This window comes from Chaetodon auriga, chromosome 5, assembly GCF_051107435.1.
Source record: "Chaetodon auriga isolate fChaAug3 chromosome 5, fChaAug3.hap1, whole genome shotgun sequence".
Lineage (NCBI taxonomy): Eukaryota > Metazoa > Chordata > Actinopteri > Chaetodontiformes > Chaetodontidae > Chaetodon > Chaetodon auriga.
In genome coordinates this window covers 8,381,358-8,402,049 of record NC_135078.1, presented here as the reverse complement: position 1 = coordinate 8,402,049, position 20,692 = coordinate 8,381,358, and the positions used below count along the sequence as shown (strand labels likewise).

General features: G+C 41.8%; 1 protein-coding gene across 1 annotated transcript in view; it reads left to right on the top strand.

The window, feature by feature from the left end:
* Nucleotides 1–3,762: 3,762 nt before the first annotated feature.
* The window catches only part of znf608 (zinc finger protein 608), a 53,472-nt gene continuing 36,542 nt past the window's right edge, over nucleotides 3,763–20,692 (top strand). The window contains exon 1 of the mRNA XM_076730315.1: nucleotides 3,763–4,830. Coding sequence (XP_076586430.1) covers nucleotides 3,877–4,830 — 954 coding nt within the window. The 5' untranslated portion in view covers nucleotides 3,763–3,876. The remainder of the gene's footprint in view (nucleotides 4,831–20,692) is intronic.

Genomic DNA, 20,692 nt, shown 5'->3' with positions numbered 1-20,692 from the left:
AGAGGACGCAGTTTAAATGCACAGATTAAAATTTGCTCAGCAAGTAAAAGAGAACTTCACTGATCAAAGTGTGTTTCCAGTGATGAGGAGTACTACTGCATATGTGGAGATGTTGTATACAGTCTTTTGAGGCAGAGGCTGAGTGAAGTCTGATAAATGTCCTCAAGTGACATTTGAGTCAGCTTGAGTTGGTTGGAAATGAAAAAAAAAAAAAAAATCTGGGGGTGTGAGGTTAGACAGAAGTGATCTGACCTGACCTCTGCAGCCCACTCCTCAACTCTGCTGCAGGCTAAAGGCTCCAGGCTACATTAGCCGTATTTGCTGCTACTAACATATTAGGCTAGTAGTGCGGAACTGTTGCACTGTGGGTAATGTAGGCACCAGATTTCACAAAGAATGTGTGGAATTAAGGAGATGATAGCTGTTGCATCGATTTTGATACTTTTTGTTGTCCACACGTCTGACGATGTTTCAGAGTAAAACGCTGAAACAGTGGAGGAATTGTTTAAGGTTACAGACGCATAATTCAACACTCTTCATCCTATTCAAAATAAACTCATGTCTACTCCTTAATTATGAGACCAAGCTCAATTTTACAATGTAATTTCCAGGGAAAAAAACACACTTGAAGAAGAAAAAGGGGCTATTTAGCATGGACAAAGCTAACAGCTGGGGTGATCAGCGTCTACTGATCACAGGGTTGGTTCAAACCGGTCCACATGTCAAAGGGTCCTTGGGCAAGACAATGGACTCCGGATTGCTCCCCTTTCACCGGGGATGATGCACAAGCCAGTGCATGGGTTGTGTCAAAAAGGGCAACCGGTATAAAAAGTCTTTGCCAATTCAAATACGCAGATCATAGAAATCAGCTTTCCATCCCAGCAGGGCCTGCTCTGGAAACAGACGATCCACTGTGGCTCCCCAAAAGAAGAAGAACTAAAGAAAGCCACTACACCTACTAAATTACATTTCGGGAAAGTGTTTTGCAGAACATTTTAACATCAAAGCTGGAGACTTTCAGTTTGTGAAACGTTTGAGAGGAAAAAGGACACAAAAAGTTTTCTTACCGGTGATGATGATGTCTGGTTGCGTTGAGCGGAGCGCAGGAAGGTTTACTCATTGTGTTCTTCCTTCTAAATAGAAACAAGTCGTCTGCACTGTACTTCTCCATTGCGCTGCTCTTTTCACTGGCTGACCCAGATTTTCTGAGCTAATATACTGTGTATCAGCCTGATTTACAGTGACATGTGGCACACTGGCGTCTGAATAAACCCACCTTCTACCCTGCCGTGTTTTCCCAGGCAGTTCAGCAGACCTTGTCACATTGCTTTAGATTATTTCTTTCGCATTTGTCTCTCGAACATGTTTTTCCCTCAATATATTGCAGAACATGTCATGGTTCATAAATGACACACCTCCTCGAGCCATGCAAAATAAACATGATCTCAGTGTGTGTCACAGTGGTTCTGTTTGTCTGGTTTTGACGACAGTACGGTGCAACAGCCGTTTACTGTAGACATTTCACTGGACCCTCTTCCTCCTCCTGCCCCAAATCTCTTATCAGGGACTCTGGTCAATGATAGACAAGCTGACTGTGTTTTCTACTTTCACTGCAAAACATTTCTTTAAATTTTAAGGGACCCTTCCAAGAAAGGGACACTTACCTGTATGCTCACAATCCAGGACATGTTTTTGTTTCTGCTGATTCCCTATAGGTGTGATGCTGGTTTTTGTTATTGTTATTACCTTAAATTATGCTCGAAGATGTGCAAGCATTGAGTTGGCTGGATTAGAGGTTGGGGTTTAGGTTTCAGTGTTAGGCTTAAGATACTAAAGCATTTTTTTCCAGTGACACACACCTAAGCCTGTTTGATCCATCTGTACCTGACGAAGTAACCACTTGGGCTCAAAATGTACCTTTCTTAGCGTAATAAAGAATAAATTCTAATGAGAGCAGGTGACAGAGTTATGAGTCCTGTGGGAGAGAGAATAAATGAGGGCCAAGGCTAAAGAGTTATGACTACCGGCACAAAATACTGACTCTCAGACTAAAAATATTGATGTATCAGTCTCTGTCTTCACAAACCCACACTGGGCATAATTTCCATTCTGTCAAGAGCTTCTCTAAAACCAATAACTCCCAATAAATCCAGCATCCAATTCTTTCAGAACAAATTTCTTCACAAAGAGAGCGCGCCGACTCTGCTTCCCTCTACAGCTGCAGCATCACCGCTCTGAAACACACACAGCTAAACACTGTTCGAGAAGTCTAATGTCTTTTTAATTTACTCAGTTTCTTGAGGATGATAAAAGTTTCATATTCTGTCATCAAATGCTTTGATACACTCTGTGGGCTCCTGGTGTATTTACTGCATGACTCTGAATTGTCATTTATCTATATTTATTCGACTTGTCCCTTTAGTGAGTCTGATAATGAATTCCTTTATGTGTTGACTGTTCTGGTTTGCAAAACACTATTTCTTCAACGCCGCCACACAGCCACAGAGACAGACGGGGTCTCTTTGGATATCACTTTGTCACACACAAACAGCAGTGAGCTGAGTGACAATAACCTGTGGATTTCTACAAGTTTCATTCACGTCAGTTTAATTCTGTTTATTCTGCTTTCTCGCTCTTTAATCTATCAGGCTGAGAGGATTTCTAGGTTTCTATACTGTGGAGATCAGAGCACATTAATCCCTCTTTATTTTGTATACATATACATTTATATTTGCTATTCTTCTGCCTCCCAGTTTTTTGTTTGAACTGCTTTTGTATGAATTGCAGTTACAGTTTTATCTAATATTAACTCCCAAAGGCTGTCATTAGATTTTTATGTGCAAATTTTAAATTAAGCCTGTTTATTTTTTCCTTGTCACCGTAATTTGTGTCTCACGCCTGCTTTGCAGAACTTCACACTTTGATTTTTGCTATTTCAACCTATGACATTACAAATCTATATTTTTTTCCTTTATACTTTTGACAGTGAATTTCAAAATGAGCACAATATCCTCAGATAAAATAAAACAAATGTTTGGGGTATTGACTGTGTACACTGTTCACAAGAATCTTTCATCAACGTGGACGTGAGTGAAATGTTTTACTCAGCTCCTCATCAGGGTCATGACTACCTTTGGAGACCCTCACTATATGATGTTGGAAAATATAAGCAGACTGATATTATAGCGCCCCCTGCGACCAATCCGTGCAATTTTAAAGATCTGGAGAGGGGCAGCTGATGAGATGCACCAGGCCATTAAATTTCGTGGGCATCCAATCAGCTACACCTGAGTAGACGGTTAAACAATAAAGGAAACGCTGCAGCGCCTCCGTGTGGCCAACCAGTGCCATCTTCTGACAGGAGTCACTCTATTTCCCTTGCTAAATCAAATTTGTGGCTTCTGGTATTTGTCAAGATATTATTCACATTGGGAGAGGAAAAACAACAAAACAATATATTCACTCTGTAGAGTATTATTATCACAGAAAATAAACAGATGCACGAGAATACTATAATTTTATTTTACTATTTTATCACAATATTTTCTTATGTGATGAAAGAAATGAGTACATTTTGTTTTAGTGTTTTATTAGCATTGTTAAATACAGGGTAGGCTTACATCCTGTCTGTTTCTTTGTTCTTATTAGAAATGGGACCTTGGCTTCATAATACCCTACCTACCAGCACCTCTGTCTCAGAGCTGTCACTCAGCCTGTGTTGTAGTTTGTGATGGAGCAGGCCTGATCCAGCAGCCTATAACAGACCTGTATGTGTCCACCTATAGCTCGGTGCTCTCTGCCACACTGCGGCGGGCTGACAATGACTTGAATGCTGATTATTGTGAAGATCGACAAAGGACACAAGGAAAGGAGGAGATGAACCGTTTCCTGAGAGCTGGGGAGAATGGAGGGATGCTGACGGACTGCAGGGAGCTGTCACCCATCCACACCGCCTCCACCTCTTCCTCCTCCTCCTCCATCTCCATCACCTCCTCCTCCTCCTCCTCCTCCAGCGCCGCTGGCTCAGCCGACAGACACGCGGCCCTGCCCTCGCTCCAGACCCGGGGACCTGTCGGCGGTGGCGGCGGCAGCGGCGGGTCGGAGCCGAGGCGATCTGCGCTTAAACGCAGCCGAGGCGGCCGGGAGGGACGAGAGGAAGCGGAGGCGGCGGATCAATCAGCGGCTGCCGTCGCGGTGCGCGGCGGCGGCGAGTTGTGCGTCGGGGTCGGTAAGCAGCAGCAGCAGCAGCAGCAGCGTCGGGAGGCTCAAGGACGCAGCGTCGGTGGAGACGGTCTGGAGATGATTTCAGCGGTCAGCAGAGACGCGGACGGCTGCAGCGGCGGCGGCAACAATAACAACAACAACGGCGTCTCCGAAGTGACCACGGCCTCTCCTGCCAGTTGCGCCAAAGGCAAGGAGGAGAGGAAGGGGAAAAACGTGATCCGGGGCTGGAAGAGGGAGAGAGACAGAGAGAGGGACAGGGACGCCGCCGCTCCTCCTGCTCCTCCAGTCCGGACGAGGAAGGAGAAGCCCAGCGATGGCTCGTCTCCTCCTCCCTCCGTCTTCCTCCCGTCGTCCGCCCTGCCCGAGCATCATCTGTGCCGCGACGGCCCCGGACACTGCCACTGCGCCGCGCCGGACTCCAGGATCATGGGAGATAATAGCAACACCAACAACGTAAACAATAACAATAATTGCGGGAGTAACGGCGGCGGCGCTGCCAATAAAACGGCGCTTGATTGTGGAGTTAAAAGCGGCGGCGGCGCTATTGTTGTCAGACGGCAGCATGACGACACGCCGGCGGCCAAGAAACACAGAGGAGCCGAGAAGGTAAGCAGCTTTTATTGTCTGGAGGCCAATAATAAAAGACATCAACTTGAAGTCAAACACAGCAGTTATCACCTCACACCTGCAGCTATGCTTCGTCTTTCTATTCAGTAGTTTCAGGCGCAATTCTTTCATTCATAGGTCGGAGGCAATAGAAGAAAAGGAGAGAAATGAAATATTTTTGATATTCAGAGCACACACTGTCAGACAGATGCAGGTGTGAAGGCCACAAAGAAGCCTGTACAGCAGCAGACACAGAGCAGGAATGTTTAAATGGAGGGCTGGATGACCGCCTGCCTGCCACATGATATTTATTTCCTATTGTTGTTGCCCAGCTGGTGTCATTGTTCCCAGTCTCACTGTCTGTCTGCTGATATTTACCATGCTGATGTACAGAGATGAGATTTTTTTATTTATTTATTTTTTTGGAGGGGGGATGAAGAGAGAAGGAGAAGGAGGAGGAGGAGGAGGAGGGAGGCAGCAGCAGCAGCAGCAGCAGCAGTGTGTCCTCCATCTCCATCCTCCTCCTCCTCCTCCTTTCGGAACCATTTAATCCAGTCCTCCTTGCTTTTGCTGGAGATTAAAGGAGAAAGCAACTCTTTACATGTGCAGCATCAACTCAACAAAGATGAGAGGGAATAAGAATGAACCTCCTCTCCATATGCACCTTTGTGTTGCATCTGCACAGGCTTTGTTTTTTCATTTGGGAGAATACACATCATGTCAGGATTAATCAGGTGTGAGAGTGAGGGTCAGAAGCTTTCTGAATGAGACAGAAATGCTGCAGCTTGACAGGCTGGGCTGCTGAGGTTTAACGAGCCACTCTGAGGTCCATTTTCTAGTCGTTTAAGGGTGCAGCAGGGATGTTGCCACTTGTGAAATCATTTTTGGGTTTAAATAAGTCATCCGCAAGAGAGACAAAGATGGAGGATAATGGAGGGATGGGTGGAGAGGTGAAGTGGGGAAAGAGATGTTTGATAGAGAGGGTGGAATTGGACGTGACAGCAGAGGACACAGGCTGAAAGAGTCTGACAGACGCAGAAAAAAAGAGAAACAGATGGAGGATGTCTAGAAGGAGGGTTTTTTTTTTTTTTTTTTTTTTTTTTGGAGGATGCAGGATTAGAGGAGGCAGGAAAAACCGAAGCGTCCTCCCTGCTGCTGGCAGATGCTGCTGACAGGAGGAACGCTGGCCTGCCCCGGCTGCTTTGTTTATTTGTTGATCTGAAGGATTCCCATTCCGCGGTGAAACGCGCGCGCACACACACACACACACACACACACACACACACACACACACACTCACCCTCAGCTCTGTGGTGACTGTAATTCATTCCCTGTCAACAGTAATCTGGGCTCCACTGAAGAGTTTTAGAGTCCTGTGATGGTTGTAGTGCCGCTCCAGAGGCTTTCACACCCGAAAACACTAAAAGCTGTGATTCATTTTGACATTAAGATGTGAAGATTTAAATATAACCCACTGACTGTTGGCACAAACAATGGTTCACTGGAGACACAGTCAATAATAATCCATTTCGCTTTCTAAAACCTCATATTGACCGCGGGATGCTTACCTGTGTCTGCAGGGGTGCTTCTGAAGCTGTGGATAGAGTTGTCTTTTCCATGGAGAATCAAATAGCATTAAGAACTTGACTTGAATACTTTGGTCAGATTCTTAGTCTTCTTTTCTTCACCTTTGATCAGATGTTTCCTTTCTTAAAAATTCCTTCAAGAAAGATAACTATAGATGATCATTTTTGTGTCAGTACCAATCCTCTTTAATCTTATTGGCCCTGACAATTGAAAAACACCACTTCAAATGAAACCACATTGAGGTAATTTGAGATGTGAAAAATGGAAAACAATAAAAAGAAAAAGGGAAAAAAAGCATTTTGGCTAAAACATTATGTTTATATTGAGAAGAATGTCTCTTCACTGACAGTCAATGGTGTCTTTTAACCTCCGTCTTTAATCTTTACCCAGTAATTGTATCTGTCTAAAGCTAACCAAACCTTTTAGAAGGCACTGACAAACATCCTGTTGTGTTTGAGGACTTGTTTCGACCAAAATGTGTGAAAACAAAGATAGACCAAAGCACAGCCAGTTGCATTCAAATAGAATAAGTAAACCAGGCTAAGACTTTGACCAAGTATACTGCAGGAATGGGTTTTATTGAGACGAGTTCTTCTACAGTTGCTTGTGTTGAGACGAGATCAAACACTGCTGCGCTTCTTTGTGTGTGTGTTTATATTCCTTGAAATAAGATACTGAAGAAAACATAATGCTGATATCGCACCAGAAATAATTCAGCTTGAGGGAAACACAGGCAACACGAAAGAAAAATGCTATCTGCAGCTAAATTGCATTTTTAGGTTTTTGTAAAAATGAAAGACTCTTCCTGAAAACATCCAAACCTGTAAAATGGATTTGTGCCAAAACGCTGGTTTTATAAAAGACTGACTGGTTGAATATACAGTCATTTTGTCAAAGAGTGTTTACAAAGCCTGGCCACAGTTTCTTCTGAGAGTGCCTTCTGATTTCCACTGGTTGCAGAAATGTTTCCTAAGGTTTGTCGTGAACAGGAAAGGCTTAAGTGATATTTGCTTGAGAAAGGAGCCTCTTTAAGTCAACTGGATGATCAGTGATTGACAGTTCCCGCCTTCACCCAGACATCAACATGAACCCTCCCTACACCTGATTGGTTGAACGCACCACTCGCTACGCTGCCATCATGGTCTTTGCTTCTGTTTTTGAAACAGCAGAAAGTGTGACGGCTGAAGCATCGCGTTTCTTTTCATTTCTTGAATCCAGTCCAGACTGCTGTCCACCTGCTCTGACACGTTCCTACCTCTCATCTTCCTTTCACAGACCGGGTTGCCGTCGGCTTTCAAAATACCATAAATGTCACTCCTCGCTTCGCCCCTTGGTGTGAGGTTGGATGTGTTTAATTATTGAATCAAACACTTTAATTGCTCTCTCAATTGTACAGTTTTAGTGTCGTTGGAAGATTGAACTGAATTAACTCAAATCACCAGCAGAATATGAGATTTTATGATGCATTTGATATAAATTGAATCACAATTGTATTAGATCATTACACCCCTGCTGACAGGAACGGTTGTGGAAGCACTGAATAGGCTCCATGGAATAGTTGAACAAAGCCTGGATATATGTACAGAGAAGGCAGAGGTGCTTGTGTGCTCAGTTTATAAGCCAACTTCAGGATTGTCGTCATACCTCAGTGTGTCGGCACAGGAGTCGTTTCAGCCGCGTTCTTCAGTCCGTCTCGTGCACGTCTGATGATGTATCCGATATGCAGTGGTGTAGTGGTGCCTGAAGAAGTGGGTATACTCTTTAGTTATGTGGCAGTTATTTTTTTAAAGCAACCTATTCAGTGAGGGGTAAATGCCCCGTGTTATAAACAGTAACATGTAAGATGACTCTATATTAGTATATTAGTAGTGTTTGCACATTGTCACTTAACATCTGCTGCTTGACTTCATTGAGATCGGATCATTATGAAATGAACATTGCACTAAGCTAACTGGAACCTGTAGGTAGCTGTCAAAATAATGGAGGCATTCAAGTAATTGAAAGCAATTTTATTGTATTTTTATGTGGAAACAAGTGCTCTTGTGGTGTGGGATACCTTTTCTTGGGTGAGGTACATGTAACAAAAAACATTTTAACTGTTAAACTTCATCTCTCATGAAAATGCCCCCTTCCAAGCATGCAGGACAAGTGGTCACTGAAAGGTTTAATTGCATTGCAAACAGTGACAATAACATACTTTTCACCAGTGGCCTTGGCGTAATTACTGACGGGGCAGCACATCCTACCCCAACATTCAAAAGTGGAAATTTGTCAGCCTAATAATCTGTTTTATTTGGTTTTCAATTTCCCCCGAAGCAGTCGGCTGTCTGCCTGCACTGCACTGTCTGTAACACACCCAAAACCCCCTGTTGCCAAATTGGTCCTCCAAATGTGACTGACTGACTGTTTTTCCCATGACATACAGTAATAGGCAAATGGTAATGTTGAGCCCTGACATGTTATTAACATAATTTACAAGCTCCTGCTACTGCAACGTGCTCACCACGGTTCAAGTCTTCATTCAAAGTTCCTCTCTGACTGGGGTCCGGGATGGAGAGGGCACGGGTGATGGACTGTTATTAGCTGAGCTGCTGGTTAACAGCACAGATGTAGCATTGCATAGCAAATTTTGGTTTGCGTAGTTTGCTTCATCCTCCCTATTAATTTCATTAATGAAATATACCAAAGGCCATATTTTGTTGCGTTATCATTTGAGGTGAACCAACAGGGCAGGTAGGGCCATGTGAGAATGGCAAAGACATGACCCGCCCAATTCTACTCCAGTTGGCTTACTCTGGCATTCTTACCCCTAATCCTAACCAGTTGTCACTCCTCATACTTTAACCTACCAACCTCATGCGTAAACCTAACCAACCCAGCCAGTTGAAGGCACCAAGTACTAGGCTGTCAGAGCAGAGCCCACCTTTGCCATCGGAGGAAAAAATAGGCACACACTGCTGAATAATGCATCACAGAGGGGATTTAGAAGTAGGTATACAGAATGCAGACTGAAAAATAAGGAGGTATACATCATATACCTGCGTGCACTACGTGCTTGAATGCATCGTATGTAGAAATAGATGGAGGAATGAAGCTCTCAGTAGTTTTGCAGGTACATTTGAAAAGGATCACCTAAATCATTAGGGTTCGTCCTGTGGTAACATGAATGAATGTCAAATTTCATGCCTATCTATCCAGTAGCTGTTAAGATAAGTTGTTAAGATATTTCAGTCTGGACCAAAGTCAGACTGATTGACCAACATTGCCATCTCTGGAGCCAACCCACTATCATGAAAGAAGGGTCGCATTTTTAAAAAAATCATAAATAACAGCTGAAACAATCAAGCGCCCATTCTGATCCAGCCTTGTTGACAGAAAGAAAAGCAGCTCTGTGGCTGCTGAAGCTCAGACTCTCATCTGCATGACAATAAGATGCACTTGAGTTTTTCTGTGAATGACAGCGGCTGCTCTGCTCTCACTTTCTGTCTGTCAGTCTGGATCCCTGCAGGCTGGATGACGCTGAGACAACAAACACACTCTGCTCCTGTTGGATTTTATTAGTTTATCTTGAATTCTGATCACCCCACAGGAGTGCTAACATGCCTGTCAATATCCGGTTATTCCTCAGGACTCTTGAGCAGTTTTATTTTCTTGTATGCAAACATCATATTCTGTTTACTGTAACTGCCGGGCTGAGACGTTGTGAAACCATCGTCCTGTTTACCTGGTGAGCTTCAACAGGTTAGCATAGGCTCGGTTTCCAGTGACGACGCTGACAGCGTTTGGTTTATTCAGGGAGAGCTGTGACTGGGGTGTGATGTCGCTTATAAACAGCTGATCCAGAGCGAGCCAGCATCAGGATGGAGTGTGAACAAGAAAGCCATGCAGGTAAACAGACAACACTGAAAAAAAGGCTTGTGAATTATGAAGTGTTATAGCAGCATTACAGTTGTTTTGATTCATGTCATCAAAATCTCACAGCTAAATCAGACTCACCACACAGAAAAGGCTCTTTGACTTGTGTTTTTAACCCAATTGTCACCGTCTCATGGATCAATAAATATAGATTTAACTTCAGGTGTGGTTTATTATAATGAATGTAAAGGCAACACAGATCATTACAGGCAAAATCCTAACAATTGATTAATTAGATTACTCCAAAAATTAACAAATAAATGATACCCAGCAGTTCACAAAAATTAGGCACATCTGTAACCAGCTGTGACACTGAACAAATATGCAATAGTATTTATAATCTAGTTAAGATAAGATCTACCTTTATTAGTCCCACAGTGGGGAAATTTCTTATCTTATTTTATCTTAATCTAGTTATATATATGATTCAGAAACGGGCCATTCTGCAAAATAAATACTTTTACTTTTGGTACTTAAAGTACATTTCATGTTAATAGTTTTCTACTTGAACTCAAGTATTTATACTCTATGGTATTGTTACTTTTATAAAGTTACTTTAAGTAAAAGCCGTTGTATCACTAAAAACAAGAATCTGGTAGAAAACAAGTTCACAGCAGTGAGCGACTTCACAGCAGCCAGACAAAATGAAACCCGTTCAGTTAGTGATGCACATTCCTTATTGCACTGCTTAATAACCTCATTATATGCTGATTATGAAAGCTTTTTAATTCAGAGTAAGCACCTTGTTTCACTCTGTGTTCAAACAGTGACGTTAATAACGGCATAACAGTAATGGCAGGTTAACAATATGTGTGAATTTTTTAGAATGGTTATTAAAAAAGAATAAATATGATTAAGATGCTGTTAAGTTCAGTATTTAAAAGCACAAAACTATCATACTGATTGTGTCCATTCAAGCTTTATGTTTATTGCATATTGTTGCATATTCAGGTGCATCTACTGTGACTTCACTGTCTGGACATTTTTGCAGTACAATACAAAGACAACACATAGGAGGTTATGAGAATGAGTTTGTTTTTGCTTTTGCATCAGTGAGCTTACAATCATGCCAGTGAACAACAGCCTGGAGCGAAGCTTCCTGAGCAGTGATGTAACAGTTTTTTCAATAAGCGTTTTGAGGATTTAGAGCCAACGGGCCAACGCGTCTCCCAATTTCACAGCTGAGAAAAAAAAACACTTTAATCACTGCATCTCTCTTTAGTTCAAATATTAGATTTGTATGAGTGAACACATTAAGATTAAAGAAAAGACAATTAATGTTCTGAAACACAGATTAAGTCTTTGTGCAAAAAATACAACATTATTACTGTACTGTTTTTATGTGTTGATTTGACATTCAAATAGAGCCTCTGCAGAGCTTTCAGGTAATACTTTCAACACAGATTTTCATTTTGTCACTTAAAGTGTTTTGCCCCAAACCACCAGCCTGTAGATGACGACACTGCAGAGCAGCTGTGTGGGTTTAGTGCACCTTGTTCATGTTCACCTCATGACACTTACAATGTGTTAATGATGCTAAAGAGGGAAAAACATTGAAACGTGTTGATGATGCCTCTTAATTCAACATGAATTATTACAGAGTGACAAAGGCAGAGATGTTGTGAATTAAAATCAGTTATTCTTCGGGCAGAAATTAAGTAGCACTAAACAAATTTTAATGATTTAAAAATCATTTTAAAGAAGAATAAAATATAATCATACTCTAACTATTAGCGGTGGTTTACCCTCTGAGTTCTGCTGACAGGAGCTAATAGTGGATCGTCCTTTTTATTTCACGTGTTATCATCAGAGAAAGGTCACCGGGGCTCAGCAGGATTCAAACCCACGTCACATGTGTCCAGTCTGCACCTGAGGCTGATAATCATCAGCGCTTTGATGTTGTTTAGGCTTTCATTTTCAAAGAACCTCGGTCAGACAGCGTGGTCAGACAGTTATCTAACAGGCAGCCCGTCAGACATCTTTCCAAAACACTGAACACTTTTCCTAAAGGCACAAAATGTCTGACTCCTAACTCTTGATGTGGATTTCTAAACAGTCACAAACTGCCGGGGATTTGACTCACGTCTGCTGAGACGTCAGATCTGACATGTGCAAAGACTTGAAAACATTTACAGCTGTTAAACTGAGTCACATCCACAATTTTTGCAAAGAGTGAGCATTGATTTAAAAGGTCTGTACCTCTCTGTGTAAAACAATGACAAATCTCAACATTCAGAGCAGTCAAACAGGGATTTCAGGCAAAAAGCTGAACCTGGCCCAACTTTTGCCGTAACGTAATGTGACGTGATCCGATCAGGTAACTTCAAGCCCACATTCCTGAGAGAAGACTTTGATGGCAGTGGAACAACTGTAAATGCTGACTTTTTTGACACTTTTTAGCTGATATGGTGAAACAGTTGCCTCTTTTCACATCCAACATGATTGTTCATTTTGTGTTGTTGTGTTGATGTATTTGCGTGCACTCGTTGTCTTAGCTTTGGTTCGTTCCCTTTTCACCACGTCTTTCTTGCACTTCAGAGCACCCTACACAATCTGTGGACATTTTTTACACAATGAAAATGAGGGCTGCGACAAAGGATTATTTTCATTATAGATTACTGTGCTAATTATTTTCTTAATGAATCAATGATCATTTGCTCTGTAAAATGTCAGAAAATAGTGAAAAATAGCCATTAGTCCAAGTCCATTAAGGTGACATCTTTAAATTTCATGTTTTGTTCAACCAGAGGCCCAAACCCCAAAATATTGGATTAACTATGATGTAAGACAGAATAAAACAAAAGAAAAAGACCAGCCAGTCTTTACATTTTGGAAGCTGGAACCAGACAGTTTTTTTTCCAGTTTTGCATGAAAAATGCTGCATTGTATCACTACATCATAATTCTCATCAGGACTTGAACAGTTTTTGTTATTAATGTGATTTTTGGATCGTGGTGTGGAGACCTCTGTTCTGCCCAGTGCCTAAAAGATGTATGCGACTCAATGACTTATTTCTTCAGATTTCCAGGTACAAAGAAGATTATGCACTACAGTGAGAGGCATCCTTATCAGTCAACAACTCAGAAATGGGCAATCACGATATGTTCAAGGTCATGCTTATTCCTTATTCATCATTTTCCATCCCAGAATACAGTTTTCTGATATTTTACCTTGTTAGGAAATCTTTATTTTTGCCTTTATTTTGTTTCTTGTTCCTTTTGCTAAAGAAGAACAATCATCAATTTAACGCTCTGTGTAAAATGTGCTGAAGTGCTGAAGTACAGACTGTTGCTCTTGGATGAGTTTTGCTTTTGTCTTGTCTCTCTGCTCCACTGGGCAGTGATTGATGGGAGATTATTGGTTGAAAACATGGAAATCAGACAGGCAGAAAACAAAAGTAGCCCCCTAGTGAATTTGAGAAGAGTCTGAAGCTGAAGTTTTTCAAATGAATAGGTGACCTTGAAACGCCTTTTTTTCTTGAAGACTTACCTTCATCAGTATGCCTCAGTTCATGTCTCCATCCTGAGGGAAATTTTGTGATGGAGATCTGCAGGTGTAAAACAAAGAGTTTTAATTCTCCTTGTCCTGAACAAATTCACGTTTCACCCCAAAAAAACATGGTGATGTTGATTAGTTGCATTTTGACAAGGCAAACGTGACCTTCAGAAGCAGTGGAAAAGTTTGGTGTCCAGGGGTTTATATGTACAAAATGAGGCCTAAAACAGGCGTATGTCACACAACGGTTTACACCTGTACGTAAACTGTGACCCATGTTGTACGAACATTTTGGCAATGCAGCCTCTGTGAGCTGGTGAAGATTGTATAACGATGCCTCCAGCAGTGTAACTTTCACTTGCACTTATAGTGAGCCATAACTATTTCATAAGCATCTTTCAATATGAAAAGATATAATTCAAAACAAAATGTTAGATCAAAGTCTGCTCAATATTATATCACATTCCCCACAGAGGAGAGGGCTAGACTGTATGCTAACTAACCGCTGAAGTGATGATTATGGGTTGTACAAATCAAAGATCAGATTAAATATGTAACAGTAAAGCATTGTAAAACAGACCGTCAGTAGTGTTTAGTAAGATCCTCTAATACTATGTATCATCACCAAGTAGTGTTTTAGTTGTTGTATTGTTTTGGGTGTAAATTTGCTGCAGTGAACACGGCTGTGCTGTCAGGTGGATAGAGCGCACTGGAGACACTATGGTGTCTGCCGCACACACTTGCTTCCATGAGTCTATTTGTGTTCCCAGTGGTCTGAGTTTTGGTGTGCCCTTGCCCCCGCGAGTCACAGACATGCTCTGATGGTAGGATGCAATTATTTTCCTTTTTTATTATATTTTTTTTGCCTCCACTTTCAGATCTGACCCGTGCTTTAAAATTCCTGGTCCTGTCCTGTCTGTCACACTCACTGCATTTTCTTTCGTTTTGTGACCCCACTGTTGTGGCCATCAGACAATATGTGCTTTCTGACTGCTGCGTCACCAGCACGAACCTCAATTTCTGTGTCAGAAAAATTCCTTGTCTTCCTTGTCTCCCTCTCAGTTGTTGCCATGATTCATCCTAACATGCCATTGATCAGCAGGCTCATATATGTGCATATTCATGTGTTGTTTTGCGTTGGCCATTTATGGTAGGATGTGGCCGTATAGAGGGCGGGATATGAGGTTGATGAATGCACGCCATCAGCTTTTGTTCATACCTGCATTTTTAGTATGGATCCTTAGCACTGTTTTATAATGGAGAGCGTGGGACCCTGTTTGAACATTAAGGCCTATAGTTTCATAAAGTTTCATGTGATGTAGTCAGAGGTGCACATATCTGGTAGGCAGGTACACATGCACGACAAAAATGCGTAACATCAGTTGTTTTAGAACGTGCGTGTGCAAGATTGTTCACAGCATGTGCGTCCATCAACAGTGAGTTTACCTCAGACTCCCTTTGATTGATTGAGATGGGTGCTGACTGAGCTCGGCCATAATGGACTTGTGAAGCTCTTCCATGGTGCATTGTTGTACATGGTTTGGGTGCCTGGACTACAGAGATGGTTGCCATGTACACAGATGGGGCCGCTGTCAGCGGTACTTTAGCAAAACTGGTGCATTGCACACACCCTCAAGAACTGCATGAAATCAGCTGATGGCAGTGTTCCTGACTGTGAAACATTTAATGGCTCTGTTGTCCTGCTGCGTTGCTTTTATTTAGAAAAAGGTGCAGCAAAAAATACTTCCATTCTGAAGAAGTTATGTGGAGAGAATTGACACCTGTGTGACTGGGGAAGTCTCACAGTATCAGATGGTCTGCAGTGAGTGACAGTAATAGTGACCATCTGCACAGAGCATTTTCAGTGTTTTCTGTCTAACATGCTTGACATTGGCAACATTTGGAGGGTCACATCCAACAGGTTTCAGATGAAGAAGTTGACCATTGGACAATGTAAAGATGATGATCATGGTGGTCACTGGACAGTTCACTCTTCAGTAGTTGATGGTGAGGGCCACAGGACACACACTGTTTCCAGTGCTGATGCTGATAGGGACAAGACACATTACTCAGGGGTTTAACTGACGAGTTTGAAATCAGATGTGGCAAGACCTCCACTATTTCAGCAACACAACGATATGTGCCATTCTTCTGAAGTATGAGGCCACCTTGCAACTAGACAGAGAGTCCACTGTGAGAGAATGGATGCACTTAAAGCGAGCAGGCTTTAAGTCTCTGATTATGACTTGGTCCAAGTAGTATAATAATACAAGCAATCCAGATTGTTATTCCAGCGCCAACAAGGTGGTTAAATTGTCTCTTGCACTGCCTTTGAGCAGTGCAGCATGTCGGAGAGCAGGAGGCTGAAGCAGAGGACACAGAGGAGGACAGTGAGGAAGATTGTATTCATTAAGACTACACTATACAGGTTAAGTACCAATTTCCTGGTACTCACTTGAGTACCTGGAAAAAAAAAAAGAAGAGGAAGATGTGGACTCCTGCCTATATCTGGTTTGTATATCTATAAGATGTGTGTGTGTGTGTGTGTGTGTGTGTGTGTGTGTGTGTGTGTGTGTTTTGTGGATGGAAACAGGCATAAATTTGTGCATGGTCTTTTGCAGTTTTTGAGGAACATTTGCTTAATATTGCAATAATATTTGGATGGAAACATGTCTTGTGTGCTGATGTTCAGCTCAGCTTCTGGCTGATCTCAGAGCTCACCAGAAACTTAAGTTCTTTCTATTATATCAGTCATGTCTAGCTCCTTTTCCCCCTCATCTCTGTCCATTTACAAAGTAGATTCATGAACTGTGCTCGATCATTTAATAATTTACCTGCACTTGAGAAAAATACAAACATTTTTGGTGGCTCATGGCGGTTCTGTCTTCACTTTAAATTGTCAACACAACTAAGAGAAATTATAATTTGCTGCATCTAATTCCTTACTTTAATTTCACGCATCATTGAAATGTTTTTTCTTTAAAGCGATGGTTGATGCTGAGAACAAATCAAAAATAGAAACTGTTTTCTGAGAATTCTGTAGAGGATGTAGAAATTTGCTTAGACACAGGGAAAAAAACTGAGGCCTGTTTTAATAAATACATAGATATGCTGAAAATAAATGTCAGAAATAGTAACTGAGTAATTAGAAAAGGCTGATAACAAGATGTAGTGGAGGCGGTGCTAAGTGGATTAGCTCCATAATATATATGTGATCAATCATCTGCATCATCAGAGCTGATAGAGGCAAATGTGTCAAAATTCCCTCAATATCTTGACATTTTGATTAACTGGTGTACTGTAGCTGTAGGAACAACACGTTCACTTGACTTGATGATGTGCAGAAGCTCAAATACAAAAGAAGAAGAACAAGTGCATGTTGAGTAAACGGCACCGCTGACAGCTGTTTGCTCGACATTGTTCCCTTCTCGAGGCACAGAGGAGTGTTTTCAGAGCAGTACAACAGCTCGTGTCAAGGCTGCAAGACTGTGAGTCCATTAGGTATCAAAGTATCAATGCCAACTGGTGTGAAAGGGCTTCATGGTACGATGGTACGCCCACACGCTCTGCGGGCTTGCAGGTTTTCATCTGCATTCATTCACCACAGCCTCCGCTGCTGAAGGAAACACTGAAATCAAGAAAATGCATCATAATATCACTGCCCAGCGTACGGCATTATCTTCTAAGAATCATGTCTTCTTCTTTCCTGCCTTTCATATGTTATTTAACCGCAGCGTTCCCGACGTCTTGTTCCTTTTCATTCACAGGGAAGTTCCAGCTCTGCTCAGGAAGTCAGTGTCTCATCTAAAATCGAATTTAAGATTCTCTCATCTGAATCAATCAGTATGGTGGAAAATGGATGGGAAATAAATGAATGGAGAAAATTTGTCAAGTCAAACAATGTTTTGGATTTGTGGTTAAAATTGGATCATTAAAGTGTTCTTCATGGCATGAAAGAGATTTTGTTCATACAGCCTTTATTTTCTCAGGTTTCAGAGGCTGTCGAGTATTATAATGTGCTGTACACATTCCTGTTTGTTGAAGGTATAGCTGAGTACACATTATGTACCACATTATGTGCAAAAATGTTGTTTTTATGCAAAAATGTTTATTTAAAAAAAAAAAAAAAACAGGTCTGTGTTTGATAGTTATACACCAACTCGGAATTTTTGTTTTTCGCCATAAATGGTTTCAGAACAGTTTCAGTTTTCTGTCCAAAGGTCTGTATTTACGAGTAAACTTTAATGTAGCAGAGATGTGAGTCCTTTTGAAACGTCTAAGGGTGTGTTCAGAAACAAAACGAGGTTTGGCCTCGTCATTAGCTCAAATTTGACACAAACAGCCAATGAACCAACTGTAGAGCTCACAGCTGCCAGAGAATCAAATCAGTGAGCTAAAAGAGGCTAAAAGATAGAACTGCAGTTTGAGCATTTTCTGATATGATGCCTCCATTGGCTGCAAACGTGCAACATCTACAAAAATGATTCATGACTGCCCTCTCATCTGCCCCCACCATTTGCTTAGGTTAAGGCATAAAAACTTGATGAAGCAACAATCTTAGTCATAATAAAAAGAAGCACTACTTGGTTTAGTTGTTCTTTTCACCAGTTGTTTGATTGGCCACAACATGTCCATGTTAGGAAAATGTAAACATGAGGTCAAGGTGTGAGTTTGAGTTGATTTTCAGTCTCGCCCAGTATTGATATGTCACCCATGCTGCCATGGTATCAAATGTCAGTAGTCATGTGTGCAGCCCCAACACAATCTCTATCTTAACTCATAAATTTAGGATTATATATGATCCTAATTTATGCTGAGGAGAAACATAATTGCTGCCTGGATTATGTTGGTGTTGTGTTGGTGATTATGTTTTTACTAGTGTGGGAAGTGCTACACACTATTTTAGTCATGCTTTACTTGTTGTAGAAAAATATATGAAATACACTGTCATTCAACATATCACTGATTTGTTCCGTATCAGCATTTTGGAACTTGGCAAACATGTTAATTAACATGTCTTCATAATTTGGGAGATATTACATTTTCTTCAAAACATATTTGCAGTTGCAAATTAGTTGTATATAAGAATCATTTCTCGGGGACAGGATTATCAGTCCACACCAGGGAGCTAACAGTCACATCTGGGGTTATTGTGTTATTAAAATGTCATTTTGAAAAGATAATGGGTCCCAGGCACGTCCCGTTCACTTGAATTGTGCAGTATTTCACATTTCTGTTGCAGGTTTTTGTCCAGTCAGCTCTGCCATCTTAAAGGTTTAAGATTTCCCTGCAGTAACCTGATTGAGTCTCTTGTATATTAAAACTGTCTCTGGTGTTACATCAGCCGCCAGATTTAAAGCCTGGGATGTCTGTCTCAGTTCAGATGCTTTATAATTATATCATTATGAAAACGCTGCTTGCAAACACGGCACCTCTGCGAGATTAATTTATGCAGAATTGGGCTAACATAATTATTGTTAATGGTTGATTGTGCAGCAGTGGTTGTTGAAGGAAAGAAAGTGGTTGTTAGTTTTCAAATGTTTTGTAGCAGCAGCAGGAGTTATTATGGCAGTGAGTAATGTCATGCCATTAGAGCTTGTCATTCAATAGAAAGGTAAGTGGTGTGTGTTTGTGTGTGTGTGTGTGTGTGTGTGTGTGTGTGTGTGTGTGTGCGCACTCTTATGGTGATACTGTAGCGAGTGAAAAAGAGAGCAGAGAGATTAGAGAGGCTGGAGAGGGAAAATGGGGAAAGAAAGATGGCTACCGTTCGCAAAAACACACACAAAAAAACACACACGTGTGACACAAACACACACTCCACAAACCACAGATTGTCTGCACATTCGCACACCGCCACACACACAATGCCTCCTTTTTCAGCAGCCTCACAATAAAGACAGGGATGATTTCTGTCTGGGAAAAAAGTGTCAGTGTGGCTGCTCACTGGGGGATTTAATAGAAGGGGAGGGAGAGGAGAGAGAGGAGGAGAACATGAGGACAAGCAGGGGGAAAGGAAGGACGAGGCAAGAAAGACGGAGGAAAAGGAGAAAGAAATGAACATGTAAAAAGAGATGACAAGAAGGGTGTATGGGGGATGAGGGGGATGAAGACGCAGGGAGGAGCAAAGAGGAACAGACAAGAAATAGGTAGAAAAAGGAAGAAAGGAAAGGAGAATGTTAGGCAAGGACGGTAGAAGAGAGGAAAGAGGAGGAAAAAGAAAGAAAGACCGATGCAAGTGGGACTAATGCAGGAGAGCAGATGAAACAGTGACAAGGAAGAGAAATAAAGGATTAAAGGAAAGGAAAAGGGGAGGAGAAGGGGATAACATGAGGGAAGGAGAGTGGTGGAGAGGAGAGTAGAAGAGACCGACAGAAAGCAGAGAGGAGAAAAAAGACGCTCAGAAAAGGGACAAGGAGAGTAACAGAGGTGGACAAGATGAAAGAAAAGGAGAGGGTGAAGGAAAATTAAGGGGATGGGAGGATGAGGGAAGAGTATCCGAGCAGGTGGATTAAGAAGAAAGGTGGAAGAAAGGAGTGAAAAGAAGAGAAGGATTAAAGGATGAGAAGATATGAGGACAGGAGCCCAAGAGGGAAAAAAAATGAAGAGGTAGAGGTGGAAAGAGGAAGGCAGAGGAAGGAAAAAAGCCAGGAAGCAAAGTCAAAGAGGAGGTGGAGAAAAAAGGGAAAGAGGCAAGCAAGACAAAAATGAAAAAAGCAGGAGAGGAGAAGAGATGGAGCAAAGGGAAGAAGAGGAAGGAAGTGGAATGAGAAAGAAAGAGAAGCAGAGCGGTGAAGGAGTGAAGGAATGTTGGAAGGATGATCGGAGATGGAGGAAAATCAGAGGACAGGATGTGCCGAAGAAGAAG